The sequence below is a fragment of the Thamnophis elegans genome, unplaced genomic scaffold, assembly GCF_009769535.1.
Source record: "Thamnophis elegans isolate rThaEle1 unplaced genomic scaffold, rThaEle1.pri scaffold_38_arrow_ctg1, whole genome shotgun sequence".
NCBI lineage: Eukaryota > Metazoa > Chordata > Lepidosauria > Squamata > Colubridae > Thamnophis > Thamnophis elegans.
In genome coordinates this window covers 60,220-80,204 of record NW_022473861.1, presented here as the reverse complement: position 1 = coordinate 80,204, position 19,985 = coordinate 60,220, and the positions used below count along the sequence as shown (strand labels likewise).

General features: G+C 39.6%; 1 protein-coding gene across 1 annotated transcript; it reads right to left on the bottom strand.

Annotated features, from left to right (window-relative positions):
- Positions 1-5,440: 5,440 nt before the first annotated feature.
- Positions 5,441-16,939, bottom strand: LOC116523494 (vomeronasal type-2 receptor 26-like). The gene is made up of 5 exons (XM_032238610.1): positions 16,914-16,939; positions 16,378-16,669; positions 12,866-13,717; positions 9,116-9,242; positions 5,441-6,339 (listed from the first exon to the last, which is right to left on the bottom strand). Exons 1-5 carry the CDS (start codon positions 16,937-16,939, stop codon positions 5,441-5,443), a joined length of 2,196 nt encoding a protein of 731 aa, XP_032094501.1.
- Positions 16,940-19,985: the final 3,046 nt, after the last annotated feature.

The window sequence follows — 19,985 nt, the reverse complement described above, 5'->3', positions numbered from 1 at the left end:
TATTCCTAGTATGGTCTTACCAAGGCATTATAAAGTGATATTAACACTTCACACAATCTTGATTCTATCCCTCTGTTAATGCAGCCCAGAACTGTATAGGCTTTTTTGGCAGCTGCTGCTCACGGCTGGCTCCTATTTAAATGGTTGTCCACCAGGACTCCAAAATCCCGCTCACAGTTACTACTATGGAGCAAGGTACCACATATACTATACATGTGCTTTTGGTTCTTCTTGCCTAAATGTAAAACCTTACTTTTTTCACCATTGAATTTCATTTTCTTAGACAGTGCCCACTGTTCAGGTCTGTCAAGATCCTTCTCTATCTTAAGCCTATTGTCAGAACCTCTCCATTAGATAATTAGGAAAGAAGACCACGAGACTCCGTGGGTAGAAATCAAGTGTACTTTTACTAATTATAAATGATTAAAGACATAGCGAAGCGAAGACTGATCATTTAGGCGCAAAAGCGATTGATATATAGAATAACCCATTCCCCACCCCTTGGCATCACAGTTACAGTCCAATCATAATTCTCCCAAGTGTCAGGTGTGAGATAACTTCAAAAGGCATCACGAAGATGGAATGTCAGTGCCGTTAGTCCTGGCGGGAATCTCCTACGCATGCATAGTCCGACAGGCAGCTGAGCTCCAGAACCTTCCAACAGCACAATTAGTAACCCCTCCCAAAAACCATGCCCTCTCTTCCCATTTCATGGCAGCCGAAGCAACAGCAAAGCAGAGGCTGACACCTATCTTCTGTCTCTGTGTTATATGTAATGTTTGAACAAGTCTTGCACAAATATAGTGAAATTGACTTTTTTGAATAGCAATCATTTTGGCATGTTTGTTTGTTTATTATATTTATATGCCGCCCTTTTCCCCCGAAGGGGACTCAGGGCGGCTCACAACTCAAACCAGGGAAGGGGGATACAGACAAAAAATTAAAAAACAAAACATAACAATGCATAATTTAAAACATACAACAGTCATACCATTCGAGACGGGGGCAACAGCTCTTTAGCCCCAGGCCTGTCGGAAGAACCAGGTTTTAAGGGCTTTGCAGAAGGCCTGGAGGGTGGTGAGGGTTCGAATCTCCACGGTGAGTTCGTTCCAGAGGGTTGGAGCAGCCACAGAGAAGGCTCTCCTCTGGGTAGTCGCCAGTTGACACTGGCCGGCGGATGGAATTTGGAGGAGGCCTAATCTGTGGGATCTAATCGGTCTAGTGGAGGTAATTGGCAGCAGGCGGTCTCTCAAGTACCCAGGTCCAATGCCATGAAGGGCTTTATAAGTGACGACTAGCGCCTTGAAGCATATCCGAAGACCAATAGGCAGCCAGTGCAGCTCGCGGAGGATAGGTGTTACGTGGGTGAAACGAGGTGCACCCACGATCGCTCGCGCGGCTGCATTCTGGACAAGCTGAAGTCTCCGAATGCTCTTCAAGAGCTGCCCCATATAGAGCACGTTGCAGGAGTCCAGTCTAGAGGTCACAAGGGCCCGGGTGACTGTTGTGAGGGCCTCCCGGTTCAGGTAGGGACGCAACTGGTGCACCAGGCGAACCTGGGCAAATGCCCCCCTGGTCACAGCCGACAAGTGGTGTTCAAAAGTCAGCTGTGGGTCCAGGAGGACTCCCAAATTGCAAACCCTGTCTGAGGGGCGTACTGTTTGACCCCCCAGCCTGAGAGATGGAACACTTGGCCAATTAGTAGGAGGGAAAACACCAGCCACTCGGTCTTATGTGGATTGAGTACAAGCTTGTTAAATAGTAGAACACATGATGATGTTCGCCCATTGTTTTCGAAGAGGACTTTGACACCTAGCAGGTAGTGGGCTGTCCATGGTATATCCGCAGGTGGCTGGTAAGGCCTATAGGGGTATAGAATTTTCTGCCACATGTTGAGCAGGCATGTGTGGGCATTTGCAGCTCTGGCTTCATGGAGAGCACACTTCCCTTGTGCATTGTGTGTTGGACACATACAGGTATTAGCAATGCAGTACCAGAGTTCCATTCCATTTAGCAATAGCAATAGCAATAGCAATAGCAGTAGACTTATATACCGCTTCATAGGCCTTTCAGGCCTCTCTAAGCGGTTTACAGAGAGTCAGCATATTGCCCCCAACAATCTGGGTCCTCATTTTACCCACCTCGGAAGGATGGAAGGCTGAGTCAACCCTGAGCCGGTGAGATTTGAACCGCTGACCTGCTGATCTAGCAGTAGCCTGCAGTGCTGCATTTAACCACTGCGCCACCTTGGCTCTTTAGGTTTACAAGATCCTGCAGATGCTCCAATGTATCAGGAGGTCATGCCAAATATTTGCCACTTTTAGCCTATGAAAGCTGTTTTTCTGCTTTTTTCCTATTTTTGAATACTGCATGCAAATAGTCTTTGACTTTTGACCACAACTGAGCCAAACATTTTTGCTGTTAAGTGAAATAGTGTCAAGTGCAGGGGAAATCAGGAGATTCAGGCAGTTCAACCAAATATAAAGATTGTTTTCAAGCTTAAGCTCTCTACAAGAATCTCTGCAAAATGAGCAAAAGATAAGAGAGGGATTCAAAGTGGACTGGACTTAGATTTCTTGTTGGGTCCACATGAACTCATGTCTTAAGACATATTTGACTTCTCCATTGGGCTCAACCTGGTCATCTCCAACAGACTGTTGTTAAGTGTGTTTTGCTCCATTTATAACCTTTCTTGCCACAATTGTTAAGTGAATCACTGTGGTTGTTAAGTTGGTAACACTGTTGTTAAGTGAATCTGGCTTCCTCATTGTCTTTGCTTTTCAGAAGGTTGCAAAAAATGATCTCATGACCTCTGGCCACTGTTAACTAGGGGTGTCAAACTCGCTGCCCAAGGGCCAGAAGCGTCATGTGCTGTCCATATCCCCTTAGCAAAGGGGGGGGGAGTTGTGATACGTCATGTGACGACAACATGTAATCACAAGTTTGACACCTCTGCTGATTTATGATCACAACCATCATAAATATGAGTCACTTGCCAAACATCTGAATTGGGATTGCATGACCATGGGGATGCAATGGTTGTAAGTGTGAAATATGGTCATAAGTCCCTTTTTTCAGCGCTGTTACAACTGGAATGGTCAGTAAACAAACTGTTGTTAAGTGAACTGTTCAAATTTCCTATATTTTCTGGTTGCATTTTAATAAGAGGACTGAGCCATAATTATATATGGCTATTATACCATTTCTACATCAATAAATCTAAGCTTCAGACTTTTGCACAATGCTGTGTGTGCCCTTCCTCAAGAAATCATTGCTCAGTCTAGTTGTTTTTGATAATTACAGAAGAGTCCCCAACTTTCTTTTTCTGGAGAAAATTATGGATCAGCAGTTATGAAAGGCCCTGGAACACATAGATTATCAGAATTAGTTTCAATTCTGGGGACAAACAAGGATATTAAACAAAGACCAAATTGGTGGCCTGTGCTAAAGCCAGATTAAAGAGCATGCAAACCAGGGGTGAAATCCAGCAGGTCCTGACAGGTTCTGGAGAAGCGGTAGCAGAAATTTTGAGTAGTTCAGAGAACCGGCAAATGCCACATCTGGCTGTCCCCAGAGTGGGGAAGGGATGGGGATTCTGCAGTATCCTTCCCCTGGAATGGGAAGGAAATGGAGATTTTGCAGTATCCTTCCCCTGCCCCACCTACCAAGCCACACCCACAGAAATGGTAGTTAAAAAAATGAATTTCACCACTGATGCAGACCTCCTGAATCTAAGTGATCTCTCAACTGTCTTTTGGACCACCTTCAGGAGTTAAGTATGGGTGAACTATTTGGCTGTAGTTGTCACCATTCTTCAGGGGCAAGTGTCAGTCTCTGCTTTGCTGCTGCTTCAGCTGCCATTGAAACAGGGAGGTGGGCATGGTATTTGGGAAGGGAATCATTATGTGCTGGAGGAAGATTCTAGACCCAACCATCTCATTGCACATGTGGAGGAAGGGAGTTTCCTGCCAAGGTTAACTGTCCAGCATTCCATCCTGGTGATGTTTTTTGAAGATATCTCCCACCTGACAGTTGGGTGAATTATAATTGGACTATGGACTGGGGTGCCAAGGGGAGGGGATTGAATTATACATGATATTCTTTGCTTTCATGCCTAATTAACCAGATTCATCTTAGCTTTGCTACTGTTCATTTGTAATTAGTAAAAGTACACTTAATTTCAAACAAATGGAGTTGAGTGGTTTCTTTCCTGATTATTAAATGAAGTCACACCTGACAGCAAGGTTCGGAAAACCTTTCTCCTTAGGAACAGGTTTCCATTAGATCCATGATTCCATCATATTCAGGATGAACTCTGGCTATTTCAGAAAACTTGTGAGGGCTGATAAAATAATGAAAAGTGTGTTGTTATTGAGCATGTCTTTCCTCACAATGTTGCTGAATATGATGCTGCCACAACTGTCTGTTTCATGGCTGTTGTTTTCTTTTTAAATTGTATTGGAGTAGCTGACACTTAGAACCAACTGGTATTGAAACATAATTATTTTAAATGAATAAACATATGATTGTTAATTGAATATCACATTTTAATCAGGCAAAATAAATTGTTTACTGAGTCAGATGAATGTATGCATGCATGCATACATGCATGCATGCATGTATGTATGTGTCAGTCAGCCAATCATCAACCAGAACAAAAATGGACACTGGAAACAGATATTGAAGCTACAATCTTACCAAAAGTTTCCTGGACTATATTGGCTTCCTAAAATTTGATCTGTGTGACTATTTAAATCCTACTAGATAATAGCAATAGCACTTAGACTTATATACTGCCTTACAGTGCTTCACAACCCTCTCTAAGTGGTTTTACAGAGACAGCATATTTGTCTCCCAACAGTCTGGGTCCTTATTTTACCCACCTCGGAAGGATGGAAGGCTGAGTCAACCTTGAACCTGGTGAGATTTGAACTGCCAAATTGCAGGCAGCTGGCAGTCAGCAGAAGTAGCCTGCAATACTGCACTCTAACCACTGTGCCACCGTGGCAGTGGACCAGTAGGACCAATCACATACATCTGCCTCCTTTCTTCCCTGTTCTCCATGTATTTAGCTGGTAAGTCTACAAAATCAAGATAACCACAGTCACTTGACTCAGAATAAAACTGTTCATATGATCTGGGACTTTAAGTCCAGACTTGCATAGAAATTGTACCAATGTACAATTACATCCTCCCACCATTGCATATCTTCTCTCTAAACACTCTAAGACTAGGAACAGAAAGAGGGGAACCTAGTTCAGCCATCCCAGTTCATATTAATTTAAAATGTTAATGTATACAGCTAACTGCCGGAAGTTGCATTTAGGCTAGATAAATAGCTCTTTGAAGCTAAAGGAAAATAGTGGTTTATTCCATTCATTGTTCAGAATTTATATGGTTTTTAAATTTGTTAGCTGAATGCCATAAGTGTCAAAAGTCTTTAGTGCTTTATTCGGAGCAGTTCCCTATTATTTAATTCAGGTTTTACTATAATAATATAAATTTTTGGAAGGAAAATGCAACTCAGTAAGCCTGCACTGGCAGCCAGTATGGAGAAGATCTCTACAGCCACCATATATTTTCCCTTAGTACTTAAATAAGCTGGGAAAAACGACGACCAAACAGCACAGAATATTAGCATGCTGAAGGTGATAAACTTAGCTTCATTAAAAGTATCAGGCAGTGTCCTGGCTAGAAAAGCTACTATGAAGCTCACGACAGCCAAGAAACCCATAAAGCCGAGGACACAGTAAAACATGACATTTGAGCCTTCGTTACATTCTAATAGAATTTCTTCAGGCAAAGAATGCATATCAAGATTTGGGAATGGAGGAGCGACAGCCCACCATGTTATACAAATAATTATTTGAAGAAAAGAGCAGGAAAAAACAATGGAGTTGGCCAAGGGTTTCCCCACCCACTTCCTCATTTTGGAACTTGGCTTGGTGGCCTTAAAAGCGAGAACCACAATTACTGTTTTAGCCAAGACGCATGACACAGCTATTGTAAAGATGATGCCAAAAGCACTTTGTCGAATAAGACACAACACTTTCTCAGGCTGGCCAATGAACAGTAAAGCACAAAGGAAGGAGAGCAGGAGAGAAACAAGGAGAGTATAAGTGAGATTCCTGTTGTTGGCTTTGACAATGGGAGTATCTTGGTACTTTATGAAAATTCCAAGCACCAATGTTGTGATTAAAAAAAACAAAAGTGCAAGACTGGTCAAACTAATCCCTAAAGATTCTATGTGTGACAAATAGATAATCTCCTTCGGAAGACATCCATCCTGTCCACGATTTGGAAATTGTCCTTCTGGGCACGGAATGCAGTCATCCATATCTGAAAGAGAATTCATGTCTAGCATTAATATGTAATATTGCCAAAGTCCTAAAAAAGTCAATTAAGATGCATCTAAAACGGACATCTTTTATATTTTCCATCACTGAATTATGTTGTTGGCTGGGAAGTATTTCTTTACAAATCGTTCATTAACCCCATTGTATAAGTCACTACCATATATCTGAAATGCCAGAGGATGGAGAAATTATGATTTTTAAAAGGACATTCTTGGTATTTGGTGCTGTATGTTTTATATGTAATGTATTTTACTCCTATGTGTAACCTGGTTTCTTATAGTTTTAACAATATAAACAAAACAATGTATATCAGAGATTATACATGACTATATTTTCCTCTGCAGGTGCTACCATCATGATTTAATTGAACAACCGTTAAAATACAAAGTCAGCTTTGCACCTTACATACTGTTTGTGTATGTGAGAGAGGGGAGGGGAGAGAGAAGGAGGGAGAGGGAGAATGAGAATATTTGTGGTCAATAACCAGAAAACAAAACTTGATTTTCAAGACAGTGTTGACTTTTGTTGGAGTAGTAAAGACTGGTTTACCATTGCTTTCTTCCCAAGACCAGAGAGTCAATGTCACCTAGCAGATTTCATATCATAAGGTGGGACTAGAACTCATGTCTCCTAGATTCTAGCCTAGTACTATATCAAATTGGTTCTAATATTTTTGGTTCTCATATATATTCACATACATACATATATATATACATACATACATACATACATACATACATACATACATACATACTGTACATATATATTTATATGAATAAATTATTTCTCATATATATTCTCATGTGCCTACTTCTTAAAAAAGCTTTCTACTGCCATAGCAGAACCTCTAAGCACAATCTTTGAAAAATCTTTCAGGACAAGCTCCTATGGTCACTAGCCACAGTCATCCCTATCTTCAAAAAGGGAGACCCCAGCCTAGCTGATAATTACAGACCAATCTCTTTATGTTGCATCACCTACAGAGTCATGGAATCAATCATAAACCAATCTGTTATCCTCCACTTAGAAATGAACAATCTATTCTCTAACAAACTATTTGGACTCAGGAAAATTTATCCTATAATCTACAACTCTTGCACTGAACAAACCTGTGGACTACACAACTCGATCAAGGCAAAGAAACAGACACAATTTACATAGACTTCTGTAAAGCTTTTGATTCAGTAATACTCGATAAACTACTTCTAAAACTAAACTAAAACTAAAACTAATCTTATGGCATCTCTGCATCCCTGCATAATTGGATAGCTGCATTCCTGTCAAACATGCAGCAATTAGTCAAAATAGGGAGCAGCCTATCAAATCTTGCACCTGTTGATAATTGTTTTCCCCAAGGCAGTGTTTTAGGACCAACAGTCTTTATACTTTTATATAAATGACCTTTGTGATCATATTACAAGCAATTGTGTTCACTGCACTGACCGTTAAATTATTTAATACCACCTACAATGCTGCTACCCTTCAAAAAGACCTTGACTATGTGTCAGAATGGTCAAACAATTGGCAACTTCAGATCTCAACCAACAAATGCTCTGTCTTACACATTGGCAATAAAAAAGTCAGAACACAAAATACAAGCTGGGTGGACATGACCTTGTAGATGACCCTCACTCTGTCATGGACCTTGGAGTATTTATATCTAATAATTTAAGTGCCAGAGCCCACTGTAATAACATTGCCAAAAAGTTATTAAGAGTTGTTAACCTAATCTTGTGTAGCTTCTTCTCTTGTAATATTGTATTACTAACCAGAGCATACAAAACATTTGCTAGACCAATTCTCAAATACAGGTCATCTGTTTGGAACCCTCACTGCATATCGGATATTAATTCAATCGAGCGAGTCCAGAGATATTTCACAAGAAAAATCCTCTGCTCCTCCACTTGCAACAGAATACCTTATGCCAGTGGTCCCCAACCTTTTTATCGCCATGGACCAGTCAGCCTTTGATAATTTTACCGTGGCCCGCTGAGCGCACGCAGGGGTGGGGGGGCGTTGTTCGTGATGACACATTGATTGCGTACCTGCGCGGGGCTCTCTTCCCTGGAGCCTTTGTGCACGGCCCAGGAGCTTTTGCGCACGGCCCAGGAGCCTTTGTGCTGCAGCGATCATGGCCCCCGGCCGCTGCAGCGATCATGGCCCCCGGCCGCTGCACGGCCCGGTGCCAGGTACTCCATGGCCCGGCACCGGTCTGCGGACCGGGGGTTGGGGACCACTGCCTTATGCCACCAGACTTGGAATTTTGGGCTTAGACAAGTTAGAACTATGCAGCCTTTGGTCTGACCTAAGTGTAACACATAAAATTATCTGCTAAGATGTCCTACCTGTCAATGACAACTTCAGCTTCCACCACAACAATACAAGAGCACGTAATAGATACAAATTTAAGGTAAACCACTCCAAACTCAATTGCAGAAAATACGACTTAAGTAACAGAGTGGTCAATGCCTTGAATGCACCATCTTCCCCAAACCCCCAAAACATTAACCTTAGACTGTCTACTGTCAACCTCGCCCCATTCCTAAGAGGTCTCTAAGGTGTGTGCATAAGCACACCAATGTGCCTACCATCTCTGTCCTAATGTTTCTTTTTATTTGTATCCATTCATGTATCCAAAATCATGTTTATACTTATATATGTTATCTAATACATGCTTAAAAAAATTGCATTTGTATCTGTACCTATCTCAGTCTTACACAACAAATATTTCTGACTCATCAATACATTAGGTGTCTCACCCTCCTGATTTGAAATCTTCCCTTTTGGACAAGGAAAGCAATCATAGCAGCAAAATGGCAGCCCTTCCTTTTTTCTCTTACTAAATCCTTTAAAGCAGTTGTCATTGCATATTGAAACAGGCCACGTCTAAAGATAAAAAAAAAACATATAGAAAGGCATCATTTAAACAAGGATAGATGTATCAAAATTCATGCTTCAGGGAAATATGACTCGTTAAATAGAAGGTGTTACAAGATGCAAAAGAAAGACAAGGGATGGACTTACCTGAATTGAAATGTGTATGTGGCAGCTTGCAGTTTGGTCTGGATCAGTATTGGGTTTCAGGCGGTATGCCCCGGTACGGGTGTACCGGTGGCTGCTAGAAGTAGCAACCACTGTACCGTACCACCTGCCTGTCCTCATTCCTTACCTGTATTTAAGCCAACCGTGCCATTTGCTTGTGTACGAACAGCATACGGTGCCTGCGCGACACTCCACTGAGCAGCTGGAGCATCACAGGGTGGTGGGTATGCATGCACATGCAGCACACATGGTCTTGAAGAATGCCAAGCCCAATTGCAGCATACTGATTGCAACGGGATCCGGAACACACCACTGGTCCAGTGAAAGGAAGAATGTTACTGAGAAATTTGTAGTTAGAAGGGCATAATTTAGGATTTCAGTGTCACAGGTAATCTATGGTATGATAAAGCTAAGGTTAATGTAAATATTAAAAATAGGTTTTTTAGATTTACTGAGGATACAAGAAGGAATATAAATCTAGGCTGTTCTTTAAAATAATTGTGTAGCTCTCAGGATAGGAAGCATTGGATAGAAGCAGTGGTGGATTGCAGGCGTACGTCCCAGTACGGGTGTACGAGAGCCTGCCCAGAGCACCCGGTCCCATTCCGGTACAGTGCTCCAGAGGGCCCACCCACCCGCCCGAGTTCCTTATCTGTCCTTTAAGCCTTTGACGCTTCCGTGCACGTGCATGGCACGTAGAGCACCTGCACAACGCTCCACCGAGAAGCTGGAGCATTGCGGAGGCTTACGGAGGCTGCACACACTGCGCATGTGTGCTTGTGTACCATGCATGTCCATGTGGGCGACGCTGGGCTCGTTCCAACCATGCTGGTTTGAACGGGATCCGGAACCCACCCCTGGATAGGAGAGAAGTGCATACTAAATGATTGACTTACTTTGATATATTAGAATTTTGTCAAAGAAAATGAAGAGTAACAGCAGAAGAAAAAGTGATGGTGGAAGGATATTCATATCAATGTGTTTGATATGTATACTTAGAGTAGATAAGAGAACGTAGTGGTTCAATGGCTAAGATGCTGATCTTGTCAATCAGAAAGGTTGGCAGTTTGGCAGTTTGAATGCCTAGCGCCGCATAACGGAGTGAGCTTCCATTACTTGTCCCAGCTTCTGCCAACCTAGCAGTTCAAAAGCACATAAAAATGCAAGTAGAAAAATAGGGACCACCTTGGTGGGAAGGTAACAGCGTTCCATGCGCCTTCGGCATTTAGTCATGGCAGCCACATGACCATGGAGACATTTTCAGACAGCGCCGGCTCTTTGGCTTTGAAACAGAGATGAGCACTGTCTCCTAGAGTCAGGAATGACTAGCGGCATATCTGAGAGGGGAACTTTTAGATTATCTAATGTAAGACTTAATTTGAAATGGAATTTGCATCACAGCATCATCCACAACATAATCTCCTTAATTTTAGGACTGACTCTAAGCAAATCATTTTTTTTTCTTTTTTCTTTTTTAAAGATCTGGAAACTCAAAACAAATGCATTAGCCCATACCTGATTGAACCTGCTAGGCCATACCATATTGTTCTCATCAATGATGAATGAAGCATTTGATGACACATACGGGTCTATTTTTCCAACTTTGACTCTAAGAAAAGATTGGTTTGGAAATGTCCTCCAATTGATAATATCAAAGGCAGCCATTCTTTCACCATTTTGATCAAAAGAAATATTTTCTCCAGCACTGTTATTAAATGAAACTTTTCTTAGAAAGTGATGTAACTAAGATATAAATGGAGAAAATTCATAAGGATGACTATTTGATAAGTGAGAGGCATGTGCTACTTTTAAGAAGAAAGAAGGAAGGAAGGAAGGAAGGAAGGAAGGAAGGAAGGGAGGGAGGGAGGGAGGGAGACAGACACATGTGCAGGAGTTACAAGGTACAAACAGGAATGATCAATTATTCTATTAACAATGTATATGGGAATTTAATAGTATAACAGCTTTACTCAATCTTTCATTACTGTCTTTGCTATCCCTTTTGTTAACGCTGTGCAAAGCATTAAAGAGTCCCTGTCCCTAATCAAGGAGAGGAGCAACTTAGAATTAAAGAGAAATTTCCCGACAATTGGAGCAATTAATCAATGGAACAACTTGCCTCCAGAAGTTGTGAATGCTCCAGCACTGGACATTTTAAAGAAGATGTTGGATATCCATTTGTCTGGTGTAGGGTTTCCTGCCTAAGCAGGGGGTTGGACTAGAAGAACTTCAACGTCCCTTCCAACTCTGTTATTCTATTCTATTCTATTCTGTTCTGTTCTGTTCTTTGCTGTGCTGTGCTGTGCTGTGCTGTGCTGTGCTGTGCTGTGCTGTGCTGTGTTGTTCTGTTCTGACAGATTTTCCAGTTCATGAGCTTTCAGGATGAGGTTTTTAGGAATTAACATAGGGATGAATTGGCCTTGTCATAGTATAGTGTACAACAGTTGCTATGGCATTGCTGAACCAAACATTTCCATGACTGTAAAGTTATCTAAGCGGGCACAGATACCAAATCCATGCAATTAGATACAACTTGTAACTTGTCTGAATCCCCCCAAAAAATCTCAAGTGTCCTCATTCCCATGCTAGGAAGATCTGGGAGACAAGCCTTGCTGAGGTCCTATTTCAAAAGGAGTTTCATTTACTAGGATTATGTAGCAAAACCTTCTCAGTTGCATCACCTGTCCCATGGAACAACTTGCCTTCATATATAAAAGACTACTTCTCCCTAAACTCTTTAAAGAGTTTCCATAAAGAAATAAAAGCAGCTGTTAACAATGGGAACTAAAAGTGAACATGGGTATTGTAATAGATCCCTGAATTTTGTAACAAGAAGATGCTGGTTAGAGACTAAACAATGAGGAAGAAAAAAAAACGTGCGGCTGTGAATGACTATGGGGGGGGGTTGTATGTTTAAAGCTGTATTTGTATGTCTTATTAAGAAATGTATAACCAATAAAGATTATTTTTTTAAAAAATCAAAAGTTGCTTCCAATTGTTTAGGATGTACTCTGCTGGTTAGAATCTATTCCCTGTGGTGACAATGTATATTTCTTTTTACTATTTTCTTATTTTTAATCTGGTTATATGCTGTGAACAGCTCATATTATTTTTATTAATAATAATAGGAAATGGCTAATATTTATTTATGCAGGCAAAACTAGAAGATTCTGTCTTTGTTTAAGATTGCAAATCAGCTCTAACCTTCATTCAATAACATAAACATAACATCCAAGTTTAGGTCATTTGTCTTGATCCTAACAGTTCATGAAGGAAACCAAGCCACCATGATAACCCTTAGAGCTGTAATTGTTTAATGTTTGTTAAATGATTAAAATAGACATCATAATAAACATTCTAATAATCAGTTAATGTAAGAAGAATATGAAAGCTGGAACGAATGGTTCTTTGTACTCAGTCGTATCTACGTATCTTGTTACATGTAGATATTTTCTCTTTGGCTTTACCTGCCATGAATGTTGATTGAGAAGCTTCTGCTGTTTTGACAACGTGTGTCGTTTGGAATTCATCAAATGTCTTAAGTGCAGGGCGTGTGCTACAGTATGGACGGCATTGTAGATACTATAGCTGTGAGCAGTCATCCTCGTCTCAAAAACAGACTCAGAGAGAGTGTCTAGTTTCTCCTCTCCAGTGCAGGTCCTCTCAGGTCTGTGACTTGAATCTGGGTTAGAGAAGGAGCATCCAAATACACTTTCCCAAAACAGCTGGAGAAAGCCGTCTTCTTTTTCTGAGCTAGGTTTTCTGGTCTGAAGAAATGTTTGGAAACCTGATATCTCCTCAGAATGAATTGCCAAAGCAAGAGCGCCATGAAGGAAGTTTATGTCTGTATTCCTCTGAAAAGGGAGGGATGTGAAGTCCATCTGGGCTGTCATGATCCAAACTTTACTCTCAGCCTTAGTTGATCTGTCGTATTCCGAAAATGCAATGAGCACTCTGAGAACTAGCATTGTCTGTAGTTCTCCATGCATGAATAAGACATTGTAACTGCTTCGCTCAGTTATCTTATAGGTTTCAACCCCCTTTTCCACAAGGCTAAAGGTGTTACTCGAAAAGCTATGCTTGGGCAGGTTTTGAATGAAATCAAAGCAAATGCCACTCTGGGAAAAAAAGGGAAGGACTTTCTGCACAAACCTTTCCCCGTTCTCATCTTTGACATAAAGCACCCCTATCCACGTCCACCTGAAATATAGAAGTAACTGAAGAATTCCATTGTATTGATGGATCCAGTTGGGAAACATCTGTTGAGCAAAAACTTCTTCCTCTTTGTTATCCATCGCTGCAGAAGAACCATATATGAGCTAAAGGATATTTAAAAAGGAGATCAGGTTTGCAAAATGCATTAATATGTATGTGTGTGCATGTGTGTTTGTGCATGTGTGTATACAGACACACAAACACAAATTAACACAAATCCAAGAGGCATAGAGAAATAAAACAGAAAATAGAAAAATGAAATATACTAACATGTAAATAAAGAGCAAATTTACCACATATGTACTATAAACTATTATAATATTATCACTTATTGAAACTGAGTAAACCTATAAAATCCATCCAAATTTGATTTTAAAAAAATGTGATGCCTGTCTCTGATGTATTGGTATTTTAATTTTAACTGTGATTTCTTTTAAAGTGGCCATTAAAGAGGCCATGTTAATCCACATTTTAACTGTTATATTTTCTTTTCCAGTGTTGGGCAACTATGATTTTAGCTGCTGAAATTAAATAGGTAATATATTCATTTTTTTAAGCTTGAAATTTGCTCCCCTAAATCAATGCAGTAAGCCTAATTTTGGGAGCAATAGCAATAGCAGTAGACTTATATACCGCTTCATAGGGCTTTCAGCCCTCTCTAAGCGGTTTACAGAGAGTCAGCATATTGCCCCCAACAATCTGGGTCCTCATTTTACCCACCTCGGAAGGATGGAAGGCTGAGTCAACCCTGAGCCGGTGAGATTTGAACCGCTGACCTGCTGATCTAGCAGTAGCCTGCAGTGCTGCATTTAACCACTGCGCCACCTTGGCTCTTCTTAATTTTGGGAGCACTCCATTTTTATTTAGTGATGGTACATATTTCACCAGGGACGTGGTGTCTTAGTTGCTAAGATGTTGAGCTTGTCGATCAGATAGTTTGGCAGTTCAGCGGTTCAAATCCCTAGCACTGCATAACAAAGTGAGCTCCTGTTACTTGTCCCAGTTTCTGCCAACGTAACAGTTCTAAAGCATGTAAAAATGCAAATAAAAAAATATGAACCAACTTTGGTGGGAAGATAACAGTGTTCCCTGCACCTTTGGCATTTAGTCATGCCGTTGACCACTGAGATGTCTTCATACAGAGCTGGCTCTTCAGCTTTGAAGTGGAGATGAACACCGCCCCCTAGGTTTGGGAACAATTAGCACATATGTGCAAGGTGAACCTTTACCTTTACATACTTCACCAAAATCTTACACAGAGAAGGGGATGACTTTATTGCAAGAGCACCATAAAAAACCCCACACACCTTGTATGTGATTGTCAGAAATTTACACTCTGAGAGAGGAGAAATTATTAATTATAAGGAAAACTATTTAGGAAAAGTCAAGTGCAGTTCCATCTCTCTCTTTCTCCCTCTCTCTCTCCCCCTCCCTCCCTCATTTCCTCCATCCCCCCTCTCTCTCACACACCCCTATCTCTCATATATTTCTATCTATCTATCTATCTATCTATCTATCTATCTATCTATCTATCTATCTATCTATCTATCTATCCATCCATCCATCCATCCATCCATCCATCCATCCATCCATCCATCCATCCATCCATCTATCTATCTATCTATCTATCTATCTATCTATCTATCTATCTATCTATTTATCCATCATCTATTTATTATCATCTATTTATCTATCATTTATTTAAAATCACCTGTATCACCTGAAATACTTGCAAAACACTACTTTACTAGATCAAGGTAGAACTGTACTCTGCTTTCAAGACCTGTGGTTCCAACCTTTTTTTGCCCCACAATGGAACTTCCAAAATGTAATCAGTAGTATGTATAAATAACAATGCATAATCAACAAGAAAAAAAAAGGAGAAACAGAATCCTGAACACAGAAGAGTGAATAGAATAGAATAGAATAGAACAACAGTGTTGGAAAGCAATAGCAATAGCAATAGCAGTTCGACTTATATACGGCTTCATAGGGCTTTCAGCCCTCTCTAAGCGATTTACAGAGTCAGCATATTGCCCCCACAGTCTGGGTCCTCATTTTACCCACCTCGGAAGGATGGAAGACTGAGTCAACCTTTGAGCCGGTGAGATTTGAACTGCCGAACTGAAGTTAGCAGTTAGCTGAAGTGGCCTGCAGTACTGCACTCTAACCACTGCACCACCTCGGCTCTTGAAAGGATCTTGGAGGTCTTCTAGTCCAACCCCTTGCATTGGCAGGAAACCCTACACCACTTCAGACAAATGGATATCCAACATCTTCTTAAAAACGTCCAGTGTTGGAAGATTCACAACTTCTCAAGGCAAGTTGTTCCACTGATTAATTGTTCTAACTGCCAGGAAATTTGTCCTTAGTTCTAAGTTGCTTCTCCCCTTGATTAGTTTCCACCCATTGCTTCTTGCCCTACCCTCAAGTGCTTTGGAGAATAATTTGACTATTCCTTATTGTCCCAGTATAATTGGACACACAAGGAATTTGTCTTTGGTGCATATGATCGCAGTGCACATAAGGAGAATAAAATACATTAATGAAGCATAAAAAGATACAACACTTATTGATAGTCAAGATTACTAATAAGCTGTCAAATTGTACCAGGAAACAAATAAAAATAATATAAATTGAAAGATACAAGCAACATGGTATAGTCATAAGTGGTTATAGCCATAAAATTTAGTAGTGAAATACTATTAAGGAGGAAACAAAGATGGACACCAAGAAAGCCCAGGAGAACCTAGAAAGCACTTACCTGTGGAACCTTGTAGAGACCAAGGATGGTGGCCATATGGAGGCAGACATTTGAATCAGGTCCTCCAATTACTGCAGCTGCATTGCTTCTAGTATCACACTTGTAGTTTGGAATGAACCTCTTCCAGGTAGATAGAAGTTCCATTGAGGCAAGGTAAGTTGAGCTTGCACTCAAGTGACTGTTATAAATCTGGAATCCCAGAGTGATATTTGGCAAGATGTGAGGGTTTTCATTGATTTCTTTTACCGCAAATACCAGCGCCAAAATATGTTGGTAATTCTGAGCCAAAATCCTACAAAAGGAGATGTATTATTGGGGAGAAACTCTGTGATGAAAACTAAAATGATGAGGTGTTTTGTTTTGTTTCGAACAGTATCTATTTTGATAGCCAATGCATCATTTTAAATAAAAAGAAATATATAGTTAGGTTCAAATGGAAAGGGCACAAATCAAGGACAGATTAAAAAACCCTTCAAGATGGAAAGAAATGAGGAGACTTGGCATTCCCTGTTTTGAAGATGTATTTTTCAACTTACTCTTTGGTTTGGATGGAAGAATTCATGCTGCTGGGAAATAAAATAATTTTAGAACTAGGTAAAGGTAAATGTTACCTTCCCACCAAAGGTGATCCCTATTTTTCTAGTTGCATTTCTTTGTGATTTCAAACTGCTAGGTTGGCAGAAGCTAGGACGAATAATGGGAGCTCACTCTGTTACATAGTGCTAGGGATTCAAACTGCTGAACCTTTGTGATCGACAAGGTCAGTGCCTTAGCCATTGAAACACCACACCCCTCTAATTTTAGAACTAGCACAATGCATAGATTGGATGACATACTTTTCTTTTATTTTTAATATGATTTTTTTTAATTTTGAATACTAATAATACAAATATAATACATATAAATCTAAATACAAGAAAGTAAAGAAAAAATATTACAGTGCACCCCTCCCCCTGGAGACAATTTTTATTACTTATATTTCTTCTTCTATACCAACTAAAAGATATATAATTCATTCCAATTGTGCCCTTATCCCTTCCAAAACAACTTATATTCTTGAGTAGCTTTATTCCCAATTCCACCAAGACTGTTTTTATAAAATCCCCCCATATTTCATTATAATTGTTACTATAATCATCCCTTTTCAAGGGCATAGATAGATGGCATTGTTTTTTGTGGTTCAATAAAGTTAAAGTTTATGTAGAGTTAAAAATCGCTATAATAGAAGTGACATATTAACAATATGGAATAGAGCTTTGTCTAGAATGCATAAAGGTACTCCAAATTTATGTTGTTTGAAATATGGACCATTTTATCATGTTTGGTAGACTTTAGAAAAGTCAGAAAGCTTTGGGTTAAAATGCATAAAACATAAGGAATTTTAAACACAAATACATAGTTGAAGCATGGACTTGTTTTGACAGAACTACACAATTAGAGAAGGACCATGGAAGATCATCTCTGCTCCAAGAGACAGAAATGAGAAGTCCCTGAAATATCTACAGCAGAGGGATAATTGGTGAAGATGACAGAATGAGCAGAGATGGCAAAATTAATTGATTTGCTTACACAAAGATCAACGACTACGTTTATTAGTGATTGGAAAGTCTTTATGGACTTTTTTCCTAAAAAGGAAAAAATAAATTTTCTTATGGCTTTGATGATTAGAAATAGTACATTAAGGACAGAAGGAAATTATCATGTAACCTTAAGAGAGAGGGTAAAATCTAAATGTAGTTATAACTGTTGTTAAAATATATATATAAGAAGCCACTTCTTTATTATTTTTCTTTCTTTTCAAATCCTTTTTGTTTGTTTCTTATACCTTTCTTATTAATTTTCTCTAGTTCTCTTTTGTCAATTCAAAATTTGTATTGTTATTATTGTGTTGAAAATGTCTTTAATAAACATGGCATTTTTTAAAAGAGCGTATTACACAGCCTCTGTTTCATGATAGGCTGCATTTCTCTTTTCATATAAACCCAGCAACAACTCTCTTTTGTCATAAATTTTCCTGTATGTGTATTTTTTGAATCTCTCCTCTATCTAATATAAAGGTGCCCTTGACTCAACCTATGAGCCACCTATGGTCTGACCTAAGCATAGTACACAATATTATCCGCTACAACATCCTACCTGTCAATGAGTACTTCAGCTTCAATCATAATAATACACGAGCAAACAATAGATACAAACTCAAGGTAAACTGCTCCAGACTCGACTACAGAAAATATGACTTCAGCAACAGAGAGCTCAATGCCTGGAATGCACTACCTGACTCTGTTATTACATCCCCAAACCTGGCATAATTCTTTTTAACATGTTTTAGTTTTGTTTCTATCTGGGTTTTGTTTTTTTTTTTTTACTGATGTATTGCATTTTATATGTTTTTTTATGCTTTTATGCTTTCAACTGTATGCCATCCAGGGTCACTCTGAGAGTAAGAGAGTAACTAACTTTGACAAAAATAAATATTAAAAGTGATATAGATCAGATTAAGCATGATTAACCTAATCTAGGGGGAAAAGATGCCATACTATAAACTATGCATGGTTACATCTTCGGAACCTAATTCTTTTAATACAATACCTCTTAAGTTCTTTTTTGAGAAATTCCTTACATGATATCATCCAGGAGATCCAGCGAAGGGGCTGTTTTAAAGGTTATTGGACGTAAAAAGACATAACTCTGAGACATAATACCAGCAATGTTGAGTTCCCCTGAATGGTAATATTTATGAAGAATAGGAAGAAGAATTTGTATTCCTAGCAACATTAGTACTGATATAAATGCAACTATCATGCTGCATTAAATCTACTTTCTTGAAAGTCTTTTAGCCAGCTTTGTTGGGTTAGTCAAAGAGATTTCAGTATCATAAAAGCTGGATAATTATTCTCTTACTAAAATGGTTGATGCAAAAGTTCAGGAACATGTTTATCTTGATTGCTGTCCCACCTCTAAGTGGCAGAGGCTGGATTATTACAACAATTTAGTCTTAATAGTTTTACTGCAGCCCAAGGACTCTCTTTAATGGAAGAATGAAAAGAACATAATAATTTTGATAATTACAGGATAGGTTGAATTGACAATTATTTAGAACTGCCAGTGTTTTGTTGACTCTAGATGAAATTAGTTGAACTTGCCTCTTGTTTGAATCCAGGGGGTAAAGGCTTAATGCATTCAGTACGATGGCAGTTAATTGCAATGAATCCAGTACATTATAACATAGACCACATTGGATTCATACTTAATGTTCAATAATAGAATCCCGTAAAGAGCTGGAAGGGACCTTGGAGGTCTTCTAGTCCATCCCCCTGCTCAAGCAGGAGATCCTCTATCATTTCAGACAAGTGACTGTCCAATCTTGCCTTAAAAACCTCCGGCGATAAAGCATCCAAAACATTTGAAGGAAAATTGTTCAATTGGTTAATTGTCCTCACTGTTATGAAATTTTTCCACAATTCCAGGTTGCTTCTCTTCTGGATTAGTTTCGATCCATTATTTTTGTCCTGCCCTCTGTTGCTTTGGAAAATAAACTAACCCCCTCATCTTTGTGGCAGCCTCTCAAATAATGGATTACTGCTATCATGTCGCTATTAGTCCTTTTT

Excerpts from the sequence above, each read along its gene's own strand:
- LOC116523494 (XM_032238610.1), bottom strand. The coding sequence starts at position 16,939 with ATGAATTCTTCCATCCAAACCAAAGA. Across the intron at positions 16,670-16,913 it reads TCTTCCATCCAAACCAAAGA|GATTTTGGCTCAGAATTACC; the intron begins GTAAGTTGAAAA and ends CTCCTTTTGTAG. Across the intron at positions 6,340-9,115 it reads GAAGATTTCAAATCAGGAGG|ATATGGATGACTGCATTCCG; the intron begins GTGAGACACCTA and ends ATTCTCTTTCAG.